General features: G+C 38.0%; 1 protein-coding gene across 17 annotated transcripts; it reads left to right on the top strand.

The window, feature by feature from the left end:
- Positions 1-13,309: 13,309 nt before the first annotated feature.
- On the top strand, positions 13,310-16,304 carry LOC127093193 (uncharacterized). 17 transcript variants are annotated; one of them, XR_007792451.1, is made up of 6 exons: positions 13,310-13,711; positions 13,783-14,088; positions 14,372-14,435; positions 14,708-14,794; positions 15,256-15,462; positions 15,679-16,304. XR_007792451.1 is itself a non-coding variant. In XM_051032093.1 (6 exons), the coding sequence occupies exons 2-6, from the start codon at positions 13,923-13,925 to the stop codon at positions 15,680-15,682; spliced, it is 369 nt and encodes a 122-aa protein (XP_050888050.1). In that variant the 5' UTR covers positions 13,310-13,711; positions 13,783-13,922; the 3' UTR covers positions 15,683-16,304. The 17 variants fall into 17 exon arrangements, 8 of the variants coding, with proteins under 8 accessions (XP_050888050.1, XP_050888047.1, XP_050888048.1 ...); XR_007792455.1 differs by having other exon boundaries at positions 15,683-16,304; XR_007792453.1 differs by having other exon boundaries at positions 15,318-15,462.
- The last annotated feature ends 8,423 nt before the right edge of the window (positions 16,305-24,727 follow it).

Raw genomic sequence — 24,727 nt, forward strand, 5'->3', positions numbered from 1 at the left:
TTGAGCTGCTTTTGTACCTCCTCCTTGATTTTCATAGCCATATCAGGACGGGTACTTCGTGGCTTTTGCTTTACAAGAGTGCATTCTTCTTTAAGAGGCAGATGGTGGACCACAATGTCAGTATTGAGGTCGGGCATGTCTTGGTATGACCATGCAAATACATCCATGTACTCTCTCAAGACCTTGATCAATTGTGTCTTCACCTCGTCTTGCAGAGATGATTCGACTCAGACTTCTTTTGCTTCCTCGTTTGTTCCAAGGTTAACCATTTCCACTAATTCTTCATGCGGCTGGATGACATTTTCCTCTTGCTTGAGCAATCTTGCCAGTTCTTCGGGAAGCTCGACATCTTACTCACAATCTTCATTGGCTTGATTAATCGGGTTATTAAAGTCATACGAGATTGTAGCAGAATTGTCATTGGTGTTTGTCGAGGGTGATATGCACGATTCAGGGTTTATGCTTTTATTGATATGAAAGAAAAAAATGATTTGAAAAGAATTTTTAAAACAAAAAGAAATTTGCCATTTTGAAAAGGTGAAATAATAAATGAAAGACAAGGATCACAAAATTGACTGCAAAACATGGATCTTTTTCATTAATGATTTAACAAGGAAATTCAACGAGACCCTACAAATGGTCCCCCCATGCCTTGGGCTTGGCATAGGTTTTTTTTGGTAAAAATAGGAAAACAAACATGGGAAATTACATTTTAATCAGGGTTACTTCTGGTATCTCAATCTCGGTCCACTTGGTGGCACCCCTTCCATTAGTCTTTGTGAAGATCAGTCCTGCATCTTCAACATCTTCGTCCACGGTATAGACATGGTCGTCATCAAGGTAGTCAGCACTTGAGAAATATTCAGATAGCGGGAGCACTGATCCTTTTGTAGCTATCGGCGCAGGCTTCTTAAAATTCTGGGAGTTGTATCCCAAAATGGTATGGTCCTTGTTGGTAGGAAGCTTAAGCACTCTTACCCATCCTATGGGTGTCCATCCTTTATGATTGTCACGGCGTCTTTGAGAGAGGCCATCGGAAATTCGGCATTCTTGGGTTCATCCCTAATTGGGCAAACCATTTCAACGTTGACTACCTCGAACGACTGAAATGGGATTTCCTTTATCTCTCCCTCTCCTTCAATATAGAGGAACGACTCCAAATGACTTACCAGAAAATCTTATTCACCTTCTACAACTACCAGTTTGTCATTAATCAAGAATTTTAACCTTTGGTGGAGTGTTGAAGTAACAACACCGACTGAATGAATCAACGGCCTCCCAAGTAGACAATTGTAGGCTGGAAGAATATCCATGAAAAAAAAGGTGATGAAGAAAATGTGGGGACCAATCTTCATAGGCAAGTCCACTTTGCTAATTACGGTCCTCCTTGACCCATCAAATTCTCTCACCACAAGCTCACTTGGTTTCATGACAAGTCCTTCGATAGTCAGTCTAGCCAGGGAGCCTTTGGGCATCACATCAAGGGAGAAACCGATTTCCACGAAACCTCTGGATAGAACTGTGTCCATACATTCAATGGAGATGTGGAGAGCCTTTTTGTGATTTCTTCCCTCAGCGGGGAGTTTCATGTCATTAAATCCCGAACTCAAGCTAGTGGCTATATTGTTGACTATGCCTTCAAACCGGCAGACCGAGATTTCTTGGGGCACATGGGCAACCTTTAGAAACTTTACCAAAGCATCTCTATATGCTTCTGAGCACATTAGTAGAGACAACATTGAAATTTTTGAGGGTGTCTGGTTGAGTTGCTCAACCACTCAGTAGTCACTCCTTTTGATGATACGCTAAAACTCATCTACTTCACTGGTCATCAAAGGGTCTTGCCTTGTCGGGGTATTATCAACTTGCCTACCCCTATCATGGGCTGATGGGCCCCCATTCTCGATCGAAGGTGGTGCTGGTGGAAAGATCCTTCGCTTCTAGTTATGCTTCAATTCTGGCGATGCTTATTAACGGGTCATCGATCTTGATTGGTTCTGCTTGTAATCTTTGGCTGTGGATGTAGACTGGTGTGTCATACATCCAGGGGACTACTATGGTGTCATTGTATAGGAATGGTGTTGGAACTGTTATGATCATTGGAGTGACAGGGTTCGCTGAAAGAGTTAATTAAGAAAGATTATATGGAATTTGCAGAGGAGGTACTTCGTCGTATGAAATTTTGAGGGTTGAGATATCTTTGATAGTGGAGGGTCGATCAATTATTAATATTCCTTGGTCCATTAGAGTTTGAATAAAAGCCTTCAAAACTTCACATTGTTGTGGGACCTTTGAATACTATTCACAAGTATGAGCACAAACGAAAAACGTCCCACTTCTCAATAGAGCATTCTTGATTTCTACAAGTGGGTTCTTCAAATCATTGATAAATGTTATCACCTTCCCTCCACTGTCCAATACCACCATGTTTACATTTGTCTTGTCATGGGGAGGCATATGGTTGTTGTTTATGTTCGGGCCATTGGGCGCGAACGTAACCGCCTTGGAGTCAATCAAATCCTGGACTTTGTATTTCAACGCTTTACAATTTTCAATAGAGTGCCCGAGAGCGCCGGAATGGAACTCACAACGGGCATTTACATCATAACCGGGAGGAAGAACCGCTGGTGGGGGTCTTAACTCTCTCAATTGTACAAGTGATCCTCTTAGAAGGTATGGCAAAATATGGCTATATGGCATTGGGACTGGGTCAAACCTCCTCTCAGGTCTTCTTAATCTTTGTTGTTATGGTTGATATTGTTGTTGTTGACGTTGCTGTTGCGGCTGATAGCGTTGTTGATTTTGTTGTGGTTGTTGACATGGTTGATATTGTTGTTGTTGTTGTTGGGTTGTTGAATGGGAATAACAAGAGTTTGTTGTTGTTGTTGAATGGGGGCCACAATGACTACTTGTTGGAATGTGGGATTTTTAATTCAGATGATGGTTGTGGCACTAGTCTCTCCTTCTCTCTTTTTAACATAAGGAACAAAGGGCTTCTTTGCAGCACTATATGAACTTGCAGAGTTTTGGATCTTTCCTATCTTGATCATATTTTCGATCCTTTCGTCGGCTAAGACTAGGTTAGAAATACACGAGGAAGTGCTTCATACCATTCTGTCAAGGTATGGGGCTTGTAGGTTACCCATAAACATGTATATTAGCTCTTTTTCTAGTAAGGGGGTTGTACCCTGGCGCTAATTCTCTCAACCTCTGAGCGTACTCTTTAAAGGATTCCTCAGACTTTTAAGTCAGATTTTGTAACTGCGTGCAGTTAGGTTCTATATCAGTATTGTATTGATAGTGCTTGAGGAATGCCTCGACCATCTCCCTCCAAGTGCAAATATTAGTGCCCTCAAGTTGCATATACCAATCCAAGGACGCTCCACTCAGGGAACCTTGGAAAAAATGCATTAAGAGTCGGTCGTCACTGGAATAGGCAGGCATTTTCCGGTAGATGTGGGTCCTAGGGTCACTGTTTCCCTTATACTTTTTAAAGTCCGGGACTTTGAACTTGGCTGGAATAACGACAGCGGGAACTAGGCACATTTTCATTGCGTCAAGACCCAACGCGTCCATACTTTCCATTACTTTGAGTTCTCATCGATAGTCTTTACCTTCTTCTCTACTTTATTGGTCGGCAAACCAAAAGCATCATATTGAGAGGCAGCCCTCGGGCTGAAGAAAGCACTATGTTGATCATCTATCTCAACAACAGGGGGATGAATATTGACATGTGGAACACCTCCAGATGCGCCTATGTGGATGGGAGGGTCAACTTAAGAAGGAGGAGGAATCAGAGTCTCAACCACTGGAGGAATGGGAGGATTGGCAACATTAGCACGTTTGTTCATGTTCTCTTGCATCTTTGCCATAATCTCTTGGCCCCTTGCAACCACATGGATAGTCTCCATCAGTTTCCCCATCTGGAACCGTACCTGGGATACCTCTTCCTGAAGTGCAACTTGGTTCTATTGAGGTTGTTCCATGGCCGCTTGTTGGTGTCTTAGAGTATTGTACCGGAAAGTCAGCTTTAGAGTAGGTTTCTGGGATACCTCTTCCTAAAGTCAACTTGGTTCTATTTTTATGTTTTGAAATATGAAAATGGATGAGTTTTTATGTTGTTCCATTTTATTTTATTTATGTTAAAGCAAAGCTTTTTTTAGTTATTCGCGTTTTATTCATTACAAGAACTACTTAACAATTTATGTTCACAATCAAAGATAAAGGAAAACACAATAGAGAGAATCATAAAGTTTTTATTCATCATTTGAAGGGAAAACAAGTTGCGATACATGGAAGTTGCAAAGTACAATTAGTGGAAACAAATAAACCAACTAGATGTTAACCCTTAAAGTGACCCCTTGAGACTTGCGGAGAGCCTTAATGTCGATAATAAGTTCGGTCATCGTCTTCTTGCAGAATTTAACAAAGTGATAGACCTCCTCAGGGGTATTATCTGGGCACATGATCAAATCCTCCTCCTTCAACTTTTCAGGAAAGTCTTGAAGGGCATAGTTAGTCAATACCGCCATGTTGGCGTATTTGTCCCTCCACTTGCTGTAAAGGGTTTGGAGCTTGTGGATGATTCCATCCCATTGAGAAACGGAAGCTCCGGCTCCATGGAAACGCTCCTCCTAATGTCTACAGTTGTTTTGCAACTCCATATAGGCTTAGTCATAGATCCCCCTCTTCGAGTTCTTGATTTGCTCACAAGCTCAACCAAGGTTAAACTACTCGCGCAAGAAGCTTCGGTTAATCTTTTCTCTCTCTAGTTGTTCCTTATCTAAGAGGTCCTTACACTCCTTGAGAGTGGTCCTTAGCTCGAGGATATGGGCTTTGTAGTGTTCTCTCGCTTCTTTTTTCATTTCATTTGACCTCTCGACAGTTTTCTCAAGGTCCTTGATGACTCAAAACGCTTGATCCAATTTGTCATTGTGGAAGTCTAGCTCATAATTAGCTCCTTGTAGAGCTCCATCAACCCAAACTCTTTGTCCTTCGACTATTCTGAGCCTCTTTTTGCTATCCTCAATTTTCTCACAAACTTGCTTAGCCTTATCTCCCAAGACGTTGTTACGTTCCTTGGAACGATTGGGTTGGACTCGTAATTGAGTGTTCTCCAACTCAAGCTCATTGATTTAGTTGGTAAACTTGTCCATATCCTCTTGTAGGATAGGCTCGGGCTCGGGCATTAACGGGAATGAAGAAGGGTCAAACATCAACGATATCTTAACAACCCTAGCCTTCTACTTTACCCATACAAAGTAAGGTTCCTTGGCTAGGATGTTTTTCTTACCCCATTCTTGGTCAATACGGATTATGTTCGTCCAAGCTGTCGTACCCCAAAATTTGCCCTCCCCTTTTTACTTTTCATCTGACCCATGACTGGAGATTCATCTATTGGTGTAAGTCCTAGAGGCCAATACTTTTGGTACTTGTATCGAATTATTTATTAATAATATAAGGCGTTTTCTTTATTACGTTTGTTTAATAAAGTCCCTAGAATAGCTAGTCTGTTTAATGTATCAAGTGTGACTTGATCATGAGATCACATTAAACATAAGGACACTATTCTTAAAGTATCCGTAGTCGAGCTTTATTGTGAAGTCGGATAACATTAAAGCATTAAGACTATTATGTATATAGACTGATGATCACATCTCATGGATCATGGATAAGGAGTTATCAAGTCTTAAACATAGGTATGAATATTAAGAGTAATATTTATACTTGATTGACCCGCTATGAGAATACTATATGTGATTAAACAGATATTGAAGATCCTCTAATCCAGAGGTTGTGCTGCAGCTGATGTTCCACTTCTATGAGTGTGAGTGTGTTTATGTGTGCTGCTATTAGAAGTTTTTATTTAGCTTCTATGTGTGATGAGTGTATGTGTGCTGCTGTTAGAAGTTTTTATTTAACTTCTATATGTGTGATGATATGTGAAGTTTTTATTTAACTTCTATCTGTGGTGAGTGTGTTGCTGCTCTGAGTATATTAGCTAGGTTAATTTCCCTGCTAGATGTGTGTTTTCCGCTGCTGTGAACTCTGTTGTGATGCCAAGTTGTTTTAGCCAAAAATTTGCCAAAGGGGGAGTTTGTAGATGTTTGATTGGCTGCATTTTATGTTAAAACACTAATTGGACTCTAATGTCTTGACTGATGTCATGACATGCTTTGGAGATGTTTGATTGGCTGCATTGTGTGTTAGAACATCTAACTATACTCTGATGTCTTGACTAATGTCATGACATACTTGAGTAGTATGCTGCAGGTTTAGCTAATATAGGATTTACTGAATGTCAAACTAGATGTTATGACATTCATTCTTAACAACAGATACTGAGGTGTAGCACATGTGGTTGTCTGTTATAACTCAGTATTTAATTTCAGTCTGTTTATCAAGGGAATAACAGACCTGGCATAAGGCCTACTGTCTGAATGTCAAACTGGATGTTATGACATTCATCATTGACAGCATATGCTGAATAATAGGCAGGTTGGTTTTCTGCTACAGTTCAGTATGTATCTCAGTCTGTTCTTCAGGAGGAAAACAGACCATGGCATAAGGCTCTATGTGTAAATGTCAAATTGGATATTTTGACATTTATTAATGTAAGCTGATACTGAAGTATGGACTGGTTGGTCCTTTACACTACAACATTTTGTACAGTATGTTTTTAGGAGAATAACAGACTTAGCATATGGCATATGATATGGACGTCAAACTGAATGTTGTGACATTCATTCCTGACAGCATATGCTATATTGTAGGTTGGTTAGTTTTTCTGTTTCAGCAGTTTTCTCAGGCTATTCTTCAGGAATCCAACAGCTGAACTAAAATCCAGGAAACTAACAACTAAGCTACAATTAATGAACCTAACAAATAGCCTATTTGTTAGTACCCTAATATGTGGAAATTAGGTTAACTTGCTTGACCTTAATTTCAGGAAATACAAGTACAAGGCCCAAGTGTTGCAATATAAAAGGATGGCAATCCTTCATTCAGAACTCGGGGATTTTAGGCGTGAAGTTTTTATTGTTCCATATACTTCACTGTTGTATTTTTGTGTGTGTCTTATATTAGGTGTATCTTGTGAGCCAAGCAATTATCACCTAGATGATTGCATTGGACTAGGGTGTTCATTGAGTTGTAAGTGTTGTGTCACTCTAAGCTTTTAAGCGTGAGTGTTGTGTATCTTGATTAAAGCTGTTAAGCACAATCAAGAGTTGTTTGAAGTGTGACTTCACTATAAACTTTAATATAATTAAAGGTTGTAATCACTGAGGTGATTGAGGGGGAGTGAGTAGGAACTATGATCTTAGAGTAAGATTGAAATTGCATTGGGTAGGTATTAAGTGATAGGGTTAAACAATTGGTTTAAGGTCTGAATTAATACTACTAATAGTGGATTTCCTCCCTGGCTTGGTAGCCCCCAGACGTAGATGTGTGTGACACCGAACTGGGTAAACAATTCCTTGTGTTATTTACTGCACTTACTTTTTAAGTTCTGCATAATTCTTGTCTGCGCAGAATTGGATGTCATAACATCCCGTGTGACATCGAAAGTCTGTTAACTAGAATTTCATAAACGACTTCCTTACCCAACATATCTCTTTCCCCCGGGTTTTATCGATGTTTTCCCTTTCCTTCGGGAATAAATAAAGTTCAATGGCGACTCTGTTGTTTGTTTGAACGTACGATGCGTTCGGGTATATTTCCGCTAGCTTTAGTTGGCGACTCTGTTGGGGAGTTTGCTTGTAGTTAGGGGTCTCTTCTTGAGCATCCCCATCTTCAGCTGGCGACTTTGCTAGGGAATGTGCTTCTTGGAGCATTTCCTAGTCGTTAAAAGAAGTTAAGCCTAGTTTTGATTTCTTCTATGTTTGCTTGGGTGTTTACCTTTATTGATTTACTCGCTTTATTTGTCGCATTCTTTATTGCTTTAAATATTGTTTATACTGGATATGATTTTTTATACTTTCTATTGGGTTGGGGTTATGCTACATGAGTGAAGCTCTATACCCGAGCTGAGTACATACATAGGATAAACTCGTGGATAGTCGTGTACACATGCGTTTCGCGTGTTGCGTTGTCACGAGAACCACACCCAAACTAGATTCACTTGGAAGTACTTTTGTCCTGTGAGAATTCACTACGACAGGGTATTTTCATTTCGAGCCGATGACTCTGGGAGACCTTATAGGGACTACCTTTTGAAGACTAGAACCTACCTGTGATGGGGATATGGGTTTTTTCTGCAGGAAACCATAGACTATACATACCTTCATTCTCATGGACGTCAGAACTTTTGATCATGCATCGGGCAGTATATGCAGATTATCTGGATTATTTTATGTTGTTGACGTACATTATTGCATATCATTATTGCATTGTTGTACATATGCCAGAGTTTTGACCCTGAATTATTATGCCATCAATGCTTTGGATTTATGGATGTTGCATAATTATTTGCATTCCATCCCTAATATGTGCATTCATGCATTTTCATCTCATGCCAATCAACCAGAAAAAGCTCACCTTGTCCTTTCCTCAGACAGAAAGACGACGACTCTTAGACACCAGTACTTCACAAGAGCTAACAAATCGAGAATCATGGCAGATTTGGAACAAGAGAACACTATGTACAAATAGGCTCGGTTCCAAGGCAAGATGAACACCTTCCAAGGTAACATGAACACCATAATGAAGTACATTCAAGCTCAGAAGGCTACTACCTCTACCTCTCCTGCCAATCCTATTACTGCTATAGTTATTGATGTTGTTGTTGTCACCACTTTTGTTGATGTTATTGTTAACACTGTGATTCAACTTGTGGTGAGCCAGCTGATCTGTCAGCCAAGTCCTAGTAGGCATGTTGCTGCCTGTCCCTGGGGTTTTCCTCCGAACTTTACTCCTCAAGTTGCTAATGGGAATTATTTTGTGCCATATCAACCATTTGTTGTACATCCCACCAATGGGAATTCTGTTGCCCATCCTTGGGGTATGACCACTCACTCTCCTCAGATGGTTAGTGCTGACAACCGTGAGATCAACCCAGAACAAGACCTTCAGATTTCTGCACTAGTTGTTATTGAAACTCTCGATGATAATGAAGATGAGTATAGAGGTCCCAGCCTTCACTTCCGTCTTACTCCTCGAGCCACTCAACCTACTATTCAGAATTTGAATCAAGGTGTTCAGATACCTCCTCCTTATCCTATGGTATCTTCTACTGTTCCACCTCCATTTGTGTATCCAGGGGCACCCTATGCTCCATATCAGGGTCATTATGGTCAGAATGTTAGGCAAATGGTGAATTCAGGATTTTTGTATCCTTAAGGGTATCCCCAGTTTTCTTCTCCTTCAGTTATTTCTCAGGCAGCTCCTCAGGGGTTCAACTTCCTAATCATCAAGTCAATCTTCATACTGCTAATCATATTGCTTTTGGTTCAGAACAGAACAGACAAGCAAACTATCAGTTACTAAATGAAAGGATCAGAGTCATTGAAGGTTTCTCTGCTTACGGTATGGATGCTAAGGACTTGTGCCTAGTTCCTAATGTGGTGCTTCCACCTAAGTTTAAAGTGCCAGACCTACCAAAATACAAGGGTTTAAGTTATCCAAGAAGTCATGTCATCATGTATTGTAGGAAAATGGCGTCCTACATTGATAATGATGAGCTTATTATCCATTGCTTCCAAGACAACTTATCTTGGGCATCCTTAGACTAGTATATGAGCTTAGAACGCAGTAAAGTCAGATCTTGAAATGACATGTTTGAAGCCTTTCTCAAGCAATACAAGTATAACCTGAACATGGCTCCCACCAGGTTATAACTGTAAAATCAAGCCTGCAAGCGCGGCAAAACATTCAAAGAATACGCTCAAATATGGCGTGGGATAGCTTCTAGAGTTAGACCCACGCTAACAGATGCTGAATTAGTTGATATCTTCATGAGCACACTCCAAGGTTTGTACTTTGAGAAGATGGTGGGTAGTTCATCATCCAACTTTGCTGACATAGTAACCATTAGAGAACGTATTGAGAATGGGCTGAAAACTGGAAAGATTGCTAGTGTTGATAACCATACAATGGTCAAGAAACCTCAGGGTTTTGCTAAGAAGAAAGAGTCTAAGGCAAGTGTTGTGATAGCAAATGTATGCCCTCAAGTTCAAGCACCTATGGCTCATGTGCCATACTACCATTATCCATGCATTTCCGCTGCTCAATATCAGCAACCTGCATACCAACCTCAATATCAGCAACCTCCACAGGCTCCAGTTTCACAGGATCAATGACCTCCGCAGAATAATAGAAACCAAAGTCAGGGTCAGAGTAGATGTTATGATAAGAAGCGTCCTTAGCATGACCAGATCCCTGTATCATACACTGAGTTGTTGTCGTATCTTGTCCAGCAAGGTGAAATTGTGCCAAAGGAGATTCCGCCTGCAACTCCTCCCTACATACAAAAGCATAACCCTAATGTGTCTTGTGCATTCCATGCCGGATACATATAACATTCTACATAGGATTATTTTGGTCCTCAAGGCCAGAATACAAGAGTTGATTGATCAGAAGGTCTTGTCCTTCCCTGAGACAGGACCTAATGTCGTAACCAACCTATTTCTAGATCATAATCTATAGAAAATGGATGCAATTGTTGGTGGAATTTGTTCAGATTTAGAGGAGTATCAAAGCTAGGCATGTCAGCAATATCGTGTTGTTCAATCACGCCTCATTTGTAATCTTTTCTTGTTTGTTATTTATTGTTCATTTGTAAAACTTGTATGGTTTTTAGATGATATTAATAATGAAATAAACGTGCATGTTTTACTTAAATCCATTCATGTTCACTCATATTTTATTTTATCAGTATTGAAGCTACGCTAATTATACCCGAGCGCATCGCACGCTCAAAGATACAACAGAGTCACCATCGAACTCTATTTATTTCCGAAGGAAAGGGAAAACGTCGATAAAACCCAGGGGAAAGTGAAAAGGGTAAGTAAGTCGGTTATGAAAGGGGAAAAGTATTAGCACCCATAATATCCATGGTACTCCATGGGAACCATTTTGAATGTTCTTTGCAAGAATAGGTGTTATCATCTAAAGATTACTCGCGGGGGGAAACAAGGGGTTAATAGATAAGTGTACTCACCAAGGATTTAGGCCATCATGCCTACATATCCTCATTCGTGCAATGAAGAAATCAGAGCTCTATAGTTCGTGGAACTAGGACGGATGCGTTAGTTGTTTTTAGTGGACAGTCTTAACATTTGTGTTCTACTGTCGACTGGCTTGTATGCTCGAGCATGAGAGCTTTAAGCGTCTGTGTGTTTATGATAGAATGGATGAACTCATATCATAATTTAGCAATTAAACATTAATTGCTCGTACATGGAGGCTTAAGCGTCGTTCACGGTAGAACGGAAGTAACACGTCCTTTCTGAAAAAGTTTTAAACTGAAAAAGAAGCCCAAAGGCAAAACTGATTTTGATGAGGTGAGTTTGCTTTTATTCTGAAAAGAAAGTGATGTTTTGAATTGTACTAAAGTCTATGAATGAAGATGAATACAATGAGCAACTGGGTCACTCGTCCCGCACCCAAAGATATTCAGAATGAGGATAAGAGTTCTCCACTCTTATCCTTTCTCCATCGCTTAAGGCTCGTAGTGTACAATCCTAATCGTATGGTTAATTGTTTTTGAATTTATTCACAAAATGGTTTTAGTTTTACTAGGGGAACAAAAGGATAGAAAAGAAACCCTGAAACGTAGAAGTCTGATCTTCAGTTTGATCTTCATATCTGATCATCATGTCTGTGTAGAAAGATTTATCAATTATTCGATTTAAATTGCACTAAAATCTATGAATAGAGATGAATACAATGAGCAACTGGGTCATTCGTCCCGCACCCAAAGATATTCAGAATGAGGATATGAATTCTCCACTCTCACTCCCTCTCTACTACTTAAGGCTCGTGATGTGCAATTTGCATCATAATTCACGGGTGTTGAAGTTGATTTTCCTTGCATCTTCCTGTGATGAAGGCTTGTCCTTGAAAAATGAAGAGGCTTGACAATTAACTTGAATCAAATTGTACTAAAGCCTATGAATATAGGTGAATACGATGAGCAACTGGGTCATTTGTTCCGTACCAAAAGATATTCAGAATGGGGGTAAGAATTCTCCAGTCCCATTCCTTATTTATTACTTAAGACTCATGGCACACAACTTGGCTCATGATCGACAAATATTGAATTTGACCTTTGTAGTGCTTGAGCAGTAGTCCTGTCTTATACTGATTTGAATTGCATGAAGTCTTGATATTGATCTTTGAATCTTGATTGAAGTTGGAGATCCAGTATCCAGCACATCTTGAGCACAAGGACTTGCTTTATCAAGTGATCAAGGGTCTTTTGATCACTTGACTAAGCTTGGGGAAATAAGCACAGTCAAAGGATTTAGTTTATCAAAGCGTACTTTGATCAACTTAATCAATTGGGAAAAAGTTAGCTAAAAGTGAATATACCACAACCTAAAGAGTTAATTGATCAATTAGAACATTTCTACAATGCCTAAAATTAGGGGGGTATGCAAGATTGAACTATTTCCAAGCCTAGGGACAAAACAGACATTTCACAAATTATGGATATTTGATTTTAATTTCTAATCATGAAATTCTAGTTAAAAATCAATTAAATTCTAACCAAATCTAATTATTCTAAAACTCTAAAAGATTAATTCTAATATTTCTAAAAATCCAAACTAATTAACTAATCAGGGTTTAATATTTCTAAAAAAAATTATTTAAATCTAATTCCTAAAATCTCTAATCAAATATTAAAAACCTAATGAAATTCTAAAAATGTCTAATTATCTAAAATCTATTATTTCTAATTAATTCCTAAAATCTATTATTTCTAAGAATTAATCATGATTTATAAAATTCGAATCAATCACTAATCATGCCAAAACTTAATTAAAGCTAACAAATTATTCTCATGATTTTTGTACTAACATGCTTTAACGAATGATTAAAATTGTAACAAAATGAAAAAGGAAATAACAAGAATAAATTCAAAATAAATGCCTCAAGCAGGGAGGTACATTCCAGAAAATCCAAGGGCCAGCAACAAAATTTGTACAGGCCCATACGAAACCCATACCAGTTCTAGGTCAAGAAGAAAGTAAGGCGTGAACTCTATGCAGGGTGCAGGAAGTAAGAAGCTTGGGCCAAGGGCCCAAAGATCAACGAGCTGAAAATGGGAGTGTGAATCATCAGCCAAGGCCACGTGCACAAAAACGGAGAACACGCTAATCACGTTGGCATGCCACTGTCAAGTTAAACAACTCAAGTCAATTCAAATCACCCTCTCCTAAATTCAAGCCTCCTCCGCCGTGCCGAAATTCGTTTCTGGTGGCGGCGGAGCCTAAACCACTAAATTCATATACCATACTTCTCATTTACACACCCTGAATTCAAATACTTGATCAGATTCTCCAAACTCATCACAAATTAATCGAATCGAGGTGATTTCTCTATGAACCCTAGACAGTAAAACTCAAGTTAAACTCTCCCTACCTGGAATTGAATCCCTAGGGGGTTTTGATTCCATTCATCTCCAACTACATTATGGTAACAAGTTCGATGCGAAACAATGAAGAAATCAACCTACCTTCCGGAGACGACGAAGATGAAGAGGATTCCGGTGAGTTCTTGCTCTGACTCTTATATTTCTTATAAATGCAAATGATTCTTCCTCTTATCCTTCTTCTGCAGTCTGTAGGTTGCGTTGATGTTGTTTCATTATGTGAGAAAAGAGTGAAGGGATTGAGGTTGAAGCTCAATTGATTAGAGCTTTTGATGCTGAAGCTCTAACAATTATGATGGTTCAGAGTGTGTGGTGAGGGCTATGAAAGATGGAGAGAAAGAATCACAGGGAGAACGAGAGAGTGATGATGAATCGTGGCGATGATCCCCCAATGATTGGGAATGATTGGAATTTATATAGAGTGGTGATTGCAATAGAATTGGGCAGCTCGGGTAGCTCTGTTAGGCCAGTTCACAATGTTAACTCTTCCAAGGGTAAAATAGTTAGGAGTACAACTCTGTTAGGTTTAAACTGAATTTGTTAGTGTTAGTTAAGTTGTTTGGATCAATTATAGTTAGTTTAGCGTGTTCTGTTAGAAATTGAAATTATGCTGGATTTTTATTTTTTGTTTAATTGAACTCTATTAAAACCATTATGTAATCTTTTAGTCAGTTATGAAATAGGTTTATTAGTAGGTTCCAATTATTAGTGAGGTTGGCTTATTAAGCCGTAATGCCGTATTCATATGTGTTAACTCTTTTGGGTTGTGACTTGCAGGTTGTGGCTGCAGGATATTGCACATTGTTGGACATGATTTCGTATGCTATGGTTAGGAAATTAGGTTAGGTTCAAATTCTGTTAGATCTGTTTGTTATTAGTTAGGACATGATTATTTCCGTTATCAAACTTGTAAGGCTAAGTTGGTTATAGGTTGTTAACTGTTAGCAATTAAATTTCGTTTGGCTTTGACGCAGTTAAGTGGAAATTATAAAAATGTTATCATTTATGTGGTTACATGTTTGTGAATGTTAGTCCAGTAATACTGCCAACATTATTTTGAAATGTTATTGCTAGATCTATTTGTTATATTTATTAAGAGTCATTCATGAATAGGTTGGTTTGCTGATGTAAATGATGATTGTTGTCAATTTTGGACGCTCTGTTATGTCTCGAGTGACCTCCTACAGGACTATGGCCAAGGTTTCGTTGCTTAACTATTATTATTTGGTGCTGATTGTTGCTCCCATGTGGATGCTAGGACTTGGTGTTGGATTTGAAATGGTTGTGTTTTGTTATGAAATATCTAATAGTATGGCTTGTGATGCGTGGAAATGTTTTGTTATGTTTAGGTCGGTCTTTGGTCTATGATTTGAATGAATCGCATACCTTGCCATGATTATTTGAATGTAATCCCAATGTTTAGACCATGAATAATGGCTATGTATGTGTTCATGCTAGTTGCTAATTTTTATGAAATATGGGATAGGTTAGGCATAATGTTGTAATGTATGATTGGTTTGAATGAATGGTTTTAGGCTGATATGATGATGACAAGGGCGCAGGAAGAATGCTTTGTTTATTAGTTATGTATGTGGTGTTTTAGGTTATATGGATCTGTAATTGGTTTTAAATTGAAGGAATTTATTGTTGCACTGCCGTAGGTATTGGAGGGTCTGTTGCATACATGTTTTGCAGGTTAATGTCGTTGTTTGGCCTGCTGCAGGGTTTGAAGTTATAGGTTGCAACTGAACCATTTGCACTTATGCTTATAGGCTACATATTGTTATGGTTATAACTTAATTTGCAGGATGCACTTGCAACAGATGGCCTGTCATTGAGTCAAAACCTTGCTTGAATTGTATGACTGTGTAAGACCCCAATTTTGACCCTAAGATCCCTCATGCAATCTCATGATTTGCATTGGCTTTGGGATCACACCTTGGCATCCTTCATACCCATCATTCATTGGGTTTGCATTGATAGAGATCACCAAGCACATTTCATTGTATCATAATTTATTTTTATTTTGTTTACTAACCAAAACACCAAAAATATGTCTATGTATAACTTTGTTTCTTTTGTAGGTAGTGTGTGCATCCACCTATGCCCTATCAAGCTCACAACTAGGGCTTGAGACCTTCACAGAAAGAGATCAATCAAGGAGTGGTTTACCATTGGTTCTAAACATTATATATAGATCCCCATGTTCCTCATTTATCATTTTGATCAAGAATTCATCAAGAGTTTGAAGTTTGTTTGCCTTGGAAGCCCTAATTCATCTAGGTATCTTGTGTGACTTCCTCAGTAAGTTTCTTCAACAATTAATCAAATATATCAAGGGATACTTCATTTTACATCATCTTATGCATATATGATCCTCTATGAGCTCTAAAGATCAAAAGAACTTCAAGTTTGCAAGTTGGTTCAAAGAGGTTGACCAGAGAAAGTCAACTGATCAGAACTGGGGTTCCCTAGACCCTATCTCCTACAATTTTTGTCATATGAAATGATTCAAAGATAAAATTTACTCTTTATGACATTACAAACAACTTTCATGTTCGCATTAAGATCTAGTTTTGCTTGGAAAGTCATTTTTTATGGTGAAACATTATAGGTCATTTTGTTTGTGCCCTAGTTAGGAGGTCAACTTCCAAGGACCATAACTTGGTCAATTTTTATGATATGAAGGACATATAAGTTTCATGATAAATTTCAAGATGTATTATCCAAATTTTATTCTTTTGGAAATGTCAAATTCAACTTTAAAGGGCATGTCCCAAGAGAAAACATTATAGGTCATTTTGGGCCATCACCATTGAACAAGCAATTTTCCTCAACTTCTAAAATGCATAACTCCCTCATGCCAAATCCAAATCATGTCAGATTTATGACCATATTTAATATGAATGAAAGAGCTACAACTTTGATGAAGAAGACGTCTCCATTTGAAGCTCATAGCAAAAGTTATTCAAGGTGGAAGAAGTGGTCATTTGACTTTGTACTTAGAAAATTTTCAACTATGTTTGATTTATCCCACTTCCACCTCAAAGTTCATCATGATCCAAGCTCCAAATGAAAAAAATTTCAACATCAAAGTTATTTCCCTTGATATCGCCTTTCCAAAAAGTTCAAGGTCACTTCCTTTGGATAATAATTGAGGGACTTGCACATGGGTGTAATGCATGGCCCTAATTGGAAAGTTCATGATCATTTTTCAAATACACATTGCATGGCTTCATGTTAAAGTTGCAGCATCATTTGAAAATGAATTTGGACCTATTTACATCATTTCATGGGCCTATCACACGCCCATGCAATCATGCACATCACATTACTATTTTTGGCCAAAGTTTGAAAGTGTGTGGAAAGCAATGAACATGGGTATAAATACATTGCCCTTGTGATCAGAATGAGGACCCCTTTGCCTAAGCTTTGAGCTGCATCTTCCCTAACCTCCATCGATAGGATAACCCTGAAGATTTCACTTGAAATCGAGCTTCAATTCCACTTTTGTTTTAGGATTGAAACTCCAAGGATCCAAGCCTTTTGATCATCCCTTTCATCTCCTACAAGCAAGTAGAAGCAAGCCCAAGCCAATTGAGATCCAAATTGAGCTTCATCACTGCAAACAGAAGGTGAATTTTGTGAAACTTTCTCTCTTCAATTCTCTCTAAATTCTCCATTATTTCAAGTAATTTTTGGTTGGCTAAAGTCCTACCTATGTAGGAAACAAGATTGAGTTGCTTTGAGGTCAAACCGAAGCAACTCAAATCATGCACCTCAAACTTCAAGTCCACGTATCTTTCAATATACCTGGAATTGGGTGAAATTGAGGCCAGATTCGAGCTCCTGAACATTTTTTTCTTTAAAATAGTGTACTCATTTTTTATTTTAATGGTGATTGGTGGTGGACCAGTCCGGTGAGGTCCACCGGAGAAGAAGACCGGAGCTAGGGCTCTGGTGGTGTGTTGGCATCTTCCAAACCACTTGATCATTTTCAAACGTTTTAATCCTGACCTTCGCTTCTAATTACCACGCGTGTGCACGCGTTGACTGTGGTGCATGATGGAGTGCGCGTTGTGGACATTAGATATGCCACCTCAATTAATGAGGGAGATCTGATGGCCCTTGTTTTTTCTCATTTTATTTTAATTTCTGATTTTACATTTAATTCCTTTATTTTGTTTAATTCATATTAATTTCATTTTTAATCTAAAAAATATGGGACTTTCACAAAAAATATTTAAATATTTATATCTTTTATATTTTGAATTAAAATTATTTTTTGGATTAATTTTGATATTTTTCATGAATTAAATGTTTTTGTGCATATTTTTAATTGTTTTAAAATACTTATGACTTTCCAAAAATCATGAATTTTTTTGTCTAAGGTCCTTTGACCTTGTTTGATATAGGATAAATCCCTTGGCCATTTATTTGGTGTTTTGAAGGGATTTTAGGTTTTTGTCCATTTAATAATGTATTTTAATTCACTTTTAATTTGATTTTTAATTGATTAAATATTTAAAAACTATGTGGAGCCATTTTTATGGTCTTGTGATGTTTGACTTTCTGTTTGGGCCTTGGTCATGATTGATTTGACTTTTGTTTGATCAATACCATTGAATTTAGAGGATTGATGAAATGAACATTTCATCTTCCAAAATGAATGAATGGTATTGATAAGATGAAATTCCTCTCATGATCAATTTGTGTTTCTATTTCCCTTTCCCTCTTCATCTTCATACCTATTCTTCCCCAATCCCTCATTGACCCATGAAATCTCTTCATGTCTAATGCTAGTTGATTCATCAATGACCTTGTGTCAGATGAATCAACATGAGTCAGACTGAGATAGGTCCTCACTCTATTTCTTTTAGTGTGTGGTATGTTTTAGGAGTTTGGTTCCTTGTACCAACTCTCTACCATGCATTAACACCTATATTTTTATTGTCCAACCTCAGATAGTTGTGACTTCTACATAAGTCCAATTACGATTGCTTAATATAGAGCTAAATTTGATCAAGAAAGCATAACATTATAGTAAGTGAGATTGTAAGTCTCCCATTCTTCATGGTATTGTGTGGAAACTTGACCTTTTTTTCCTTTCATGAGAGCTAGTGACATACTTGTTGATTTATCCAAGTTGGAGTCTTTCTCATGGATGATGTCTTGGTTCAAGGATTCATACTTGTGAATGAATGGTTGAGTGTTATCCAAAGAATGCCTTAATCAATTAAAACTCATCACTAACATTTTACTAACCATTGACTAATATTTTATTAATATTGCTTTATTTTTAAGTCATTTACTTTATGCAATTTAAATTTCAGTGCCTTTATCATTCATTGCCATTTACATTTCATGCAACTTGTTTATGTTTCAAGCCTTTTTCACTTTGCTCATTTGAGCCATATCTTGTGATTGTATATATTGTTTTTTTATTTTATTTGTGGTCTCAGGACCTTAAAGCATTTAATAACAACAAAAACCCTAAAAAATATATTGGTGGACTGTTGGAATTGATCTGAACTTTTGGACTTAGAACTAGGCAACATTCCCTGTGCTAAAGGACTTAGCCAATGCCAACATCTGAGACTGAGTTATCTTTGATTATGACTTCATCTGATGCAATACCTTGGATGCCCTCTTTGATTCATCTGCTACTCTGTCTTTGTGCCTAATTGTTATTTTGTTATTATTGTCTATGTTTGATGTTTTGTTTTGAGTTGATCAAGGAATATTTCATCTGATACATTGGAAGGTATTGGGGACTGCTAGCTATTGGAATGCTTACTTGGATATTATGGCTATCTTTATTTGATGCCTTGATCTTCACATGATGCTTGGATATTGCTCATTGCTTGTCAAAATCCAAAGGAAAATGGGTTTCTATATGACATTCTTGTCTGTTAGATTGCATTCCATTGGTTAGATCTTTTAAACTCTTAACTTTTAATTTTTTTCCTAGGGTAGTCTCGTCATCTCCTCCCACTTCTTAAATTTCAAAATCTCTTCCTCTTTTCAAAAACTTTCTTTGCTTGTGATTTCAAACTTAGACATATTTTAATGATTAGAATCTTTGGCCTTATGCCATTAAATTTTCAAACATTTTCTTAAATCAAACTTGCAAATAAACTTAATCATATTGACTTAAATTTCAAAAGACAAAAAGAACTAACAAACCCATTCAAATCTTTGTCCTTTGGTGCCCTTTCACTTAAACTTTTGTTAAAATCAATTCATCAACTTTCTTTGAAATTTTTACCACGATACGGGGTTTTTATCCCTCATTTTTATGTTGGTACTTAGGCATAAGACCGAAGGTCTTGTCAAACACAAAAATATAATTAATAAATTCTTTTCTCATTCCCCACTCTATATTTTACCAAACATCATTTATACCAAACACATAAGCATACAAAAAGGGATCCATAGGAGTACCTAGGACACTTTGGGTGCTAACATCTTCCCTCTGTGTAACCAACCCCCTTACCTGTAATCTTTAGAACTTTATTAGTTTTGATTTAAAAACTTCTTATCTTTGGGTTTTTGTTTGTAGTTTTCCCTTTTCCTTTGGAAACAATAAAAGCGTGATGGCGACTCTAGTTTTACTGACGTCAAGTTTATCCATAGCTTTATGGTCACGAATTTACCCCTACAGACCGCACCTTGTGAGAGTTTATGTTGTTGTAGACACCGTTCAGATGGGATGGCACATGTGAAGTTTATGGAAAGTGAACTATATGCAATGTGGTAATGTTATTTGTGTGAATAAACTTTGGGATGTTGTTTGGATTGGTAATAATGTGGGTTTATTATGTAGTTTGGCCTTGGCATGTGGCTTATTGTTGAGTTCTGTTTTAGGTCCATGTTTGCCTTGGCTTGAAAAGATTTTGGTTAGGTTTATGTGTGGTTTTGTGTAGGTTGTAATGTGGTTAAGGTCATTTTTTTTCAAGTCATGTGGTTTATGTTATGCATATTAAAATAAACATGTTTGATGTATTTGTTTGGAAATGGATAACAAAGAACAAGAATGTTAGGGACTTATGGATGATAACATGGTATGTTGACTTTGGTCAACATGTTGACCAAAAAGTCAACAGTTGACCAAAAGTAAACTTATGGATGTATTTCATGGACCCAATATTTGGGTACAAAAGTCAAGTCAATGCACAGAAAGTCAAGCAACAAGATCCCTCAAGATCAAGAGTTTGGGTTGCAACCCACATGATGAGCAACACCATAATCTTCAAGCCAAATCCCTGATTTTATTAGCCATGAACCTTGAATCTATGGTACTTGTCAGTAAATGTTAACCATGAATGAAGGATGCACGTGAATGAGTATATATGGACCTCAAGTCATGGGTTAGGTGAAAAGTAAAAAGGAGGGTAAATTTTAGGGTATGACAACTGCCCCTGTTTAATCTTCTCATACTTGAAGGTATGAATAACAACGACTTTCAAACGTTCGCGGTAAGAGAGGATTAAATACTAAAATAACCGCGAAATTTTCCCGTAGCGAATGAATGAAGTGAATGAGTTGTAAGGTAGGGGTATTAATGGGAAATTGTCCAATGGATAATGTATAGGCCTTTGTATATGATTATTCGTAAGGGATCATCTGAAATATATGTGAGAAAAATGGGTTAGCTATACAAAGGAATGTTTTGTAAGGACATGCATGAAGTATGCAGTATGCTGATCTCTTTTTTGTCTTTCTATATATTTATCATTCTTTTCTTTTTCATTCTTTTCTTTTCTTGCCTCCGCCAACGAGTTTTGGCTTGTAACCGGTGATCGAGGTATTCTCGCAGGATTCCACGAAGGTAAAAGAATTAGTTTTTGCAAAAGTCAAGTACCCATGGGTAAAAGGACTTTGAAATGAGATCTTCTGCAAAAGCCAAAGAGGCGTCTTGCAAAAGGCAGGCAACTCAACTGAAAAAAAGACCTTCTCATGCAACAGGTAGCAACGGCCCCTTAGCAAGAGGGATGGAAATTTCCGAATACAGTTAAGGAAAAAGGTGGATAGACTTCTCACACAAAAGGTGATGAGAACTCCTTAAAAAAAGTCTAAGAATAAAATGGGAATGGGGGATAACCTTGCTGGAGAAATATGATTTTCTCGCACAATAGGTAGCAACGGCTCCTTAGCAAGAGAAAAAAGGGGGCTTTCAAACAAAAGGTTAAGAAGAAGGAGGGTCGAATTTATCACATAAAAGGTGATGAGAACTCCTTAACAAAATGTTAAGAAGGAAATGGGGATGAGATTCTCGTACAAAATGTAACGAGAGCTCCTAAACACAAGGTCTGCTGGGGATTTTCACACAAAAGGTAGTGAGAACTTCTTAACGAAAGGTTAAGAAGAAAGCTGGAGATTTCTCATACGAAAGGTAATGAGAAACATCTCAACAAAAAGGTTAAGAAGAAATAATGGATATGATCTCTCATACAAAGGTCATGAGAAACTTCTCAATGAAAGGTTAAAAAGAAAGATGAATAGGATTTATGATACAAAAGGTAATGAGAAACTTCTCAACAAAAGGTTAAGAAGAAGGCTAGCAAGGATTTCTCATACAAAAGGTAATGAGAAACTTCTCAATGAAAGATTAATAAGATATATGGAAGGGATGGTTATCTATTACCAAAGGTAGAAATGGCTCCTTATCAAGAGAAGATCTCCAATGCAAAAGGCAAAGGACACTTACAAAAGGTAAGCAGGTTTAGGAATAGAAATCCTCGAGCAAAAGGCTGAGGAGACTTACAAAAGGTAAGCATCTGGGGATAATAATATTTATTCAAAAGGCACAAAGGGGAATCACAAAAGGTAATCAAGGAGGGAATTGTGTCCCACGCGAAAGGCAGGGGAGTACTTACGAAAGGTAAGTAACTAACGAAAGGTCGTAATCATTTGCATAAGGCAAAACAAAGAGTAAACTTGCTAGGTAAAACCTAGACTTAAGGGGATTTGCGAGATGAATATGGGCTTTAACACACTATGACAAGTGGGGAACTTTGCAAATAGGTAATGAAAACCTCATATCGTCCCTCAGGCACAATGGTGGGGATGGAGTTTTCAAACAATGTCTACCCAAACCCTGAGACTCACCAAACCTATTTCAAGCGTTTAAACAAACAGGAAGCAAAGATCTGACAAAGGTACCCTACTCGTGCAAAAGGAAATGAGGGGGAGACATGATTTCGTGCATAAAGCAACGAAATAAACTTACGAAAGGTAAGTTATCTCAATTAATCTTCTCCAAGCAAAAGACAAGGAGAGCTGGCACAAGGCCGAAAGGAATTACGAAAGGTAAGTGACTGGTGAAAGATTTCAAAGGTACTTGCAAAAGGAAACACGAAGAAGAAATATTTTGGGGAAACCTACGGGAATCCGGCTCGAGAGTTTTCATGATAATGTTCTCACTGGGGAGGAAGAATGTCTCAACGGAGGATTCTTTTACGATTTCGAGAAAGACTTTCATGCTGTTATGCACATTTATTTCATCAGGCATAATGCTCCATCTTGATGGAATATGCTACCCGCTTCATGATGCAATGATATGTAAGATTGCTTATGCAAAATGCTGATGCATGGTTAGGCTTTTGGTTAAACGGTATAATAGGTTTCTCAGAGGTGCCAACTGGGGTTGGGCTTAATGTTTGGTTGGAAAGGTTCTGATTTCCCGACATCTTGATTGCCTCTAAGTTGCTGGGAAGATGGTGAAGCTAATCTGGATCTTCTGACACCCTATACTGGTTTTTCACAACACTAGGTACGAACACCTAGAGAGGATGACAGTTCTTCCAAACTCTCACACTTACAGTGGCTTCTGTGACTTTAGGCGTGCCGTGAATAGTAATAGGAAATCGTGGCGACCCCTTTAGTCATTTTAGAATTGAAGTAAATTCAAGTTTTTTCTTTCAAATGATTTTATTGTCATGCCCAACATTTCCAATGCATAGTTTATAAAAAATAAAATCTCATTTCACAAACAAGCGACGAAAATAAAATGAGGAGCACTTTTTATGAACTAGTTTTATTGATGGAATTTCCCGTGATCGAGTAATTACACACGGAAGCAATTCCTAAAAGAGGTAATTGCGAAGAAATAAAAAATGTATAGAACAACAATGGAAATTGCTCGAATTCCCATTGAGTTTTGGTTCTACTATAACTGTTATATCTTTGGTCTTCCTTGTACTCTGCCTTCGAGGAGAGTGACTAGATCGATCTTTCCCATATGAGGTTGCCACATGTGTAATGATGTTCACAGATCTTTGACAGACTGCAACCTCTTACCTTTTGAATCCTTAACTTTTGCCTAGGTAGCCCTCTCGGGTTTTCAGCCTATCGGGATACCCTTTTTTGCCTAAGCCTCCCTTTCGGGTTTTTGACTTAGCGGGTTTCAATTCTTTTGATTTTATCCCTAATTTTTGCCTGAGCCTTTCTTTTTGTGGCTCACCGGGATTGTTCATTTTTGCCTAAGTCGCCCTTTCGGGTTTTCGACTTAGCGAGTCTATTTTTAGGCGAAGTATTTTTTGACTGCGTCTGCGTTCACAGGTGATGCCAGGTCTTCACCGTCCATAGTTGAGAGAATCAAGGCCCTTCTAGAGAAAACCTTTCTCACAATGTATGTTCCTTCATAGTTTGCGGTCCATTTACCCCTTGGATCTGTATGAATTGGCAAGATCTTTTTCAGTACTAGTCTCCTGCTTGAAGATTCTGAGGACGTACTTTCTTCTTAAATGCCCTCTTCAACCTCTTCTGATATAACTGGTTGTGACATAGAGCGGGCATGCGCTTCTCTTCAATAAGTTTGAGTTGATCTAGTCTGGTTTGAGCCCATTCAGCCTCATCGAGCTTGACATCTTTTAGGATCTCCATACCATATACCAATGAAAAAGGAGTTGCCCCAGTCGATGTTCGCACCATGGTACGGTAACCATGCAAAGAAAAAGGTAGCATTTCATGCCAATCTTTGTATGTCTTCACCATTTTTTGAACAATCTTCTTTATATTCTTGTTTGCAGCCTCAACAACGTCGTTCATCTTCGGACAGTATGGCGAGGAATTATTATGTTCAATTTTAAAGTCTTTGAACAACTCCTTCATCATCTTGTTATTGAGGTT

Source organism: Lathyrus oleraceus, chromosome 6 (assembly GCF_024323335.1).
Source record: "Lathyrus oleraceus cultivar Zhongwan6 chromosome 6, CAAS_Psat_ZW6_1.0, whole genome shotgun sequence".
Lineage (NCBI taxonomy): Eukaryota > Viridiplantae > Streptophyta > Magnoliopsida > Fabales > Fabaceae > Lathyrus > Lathyrus oleraceus.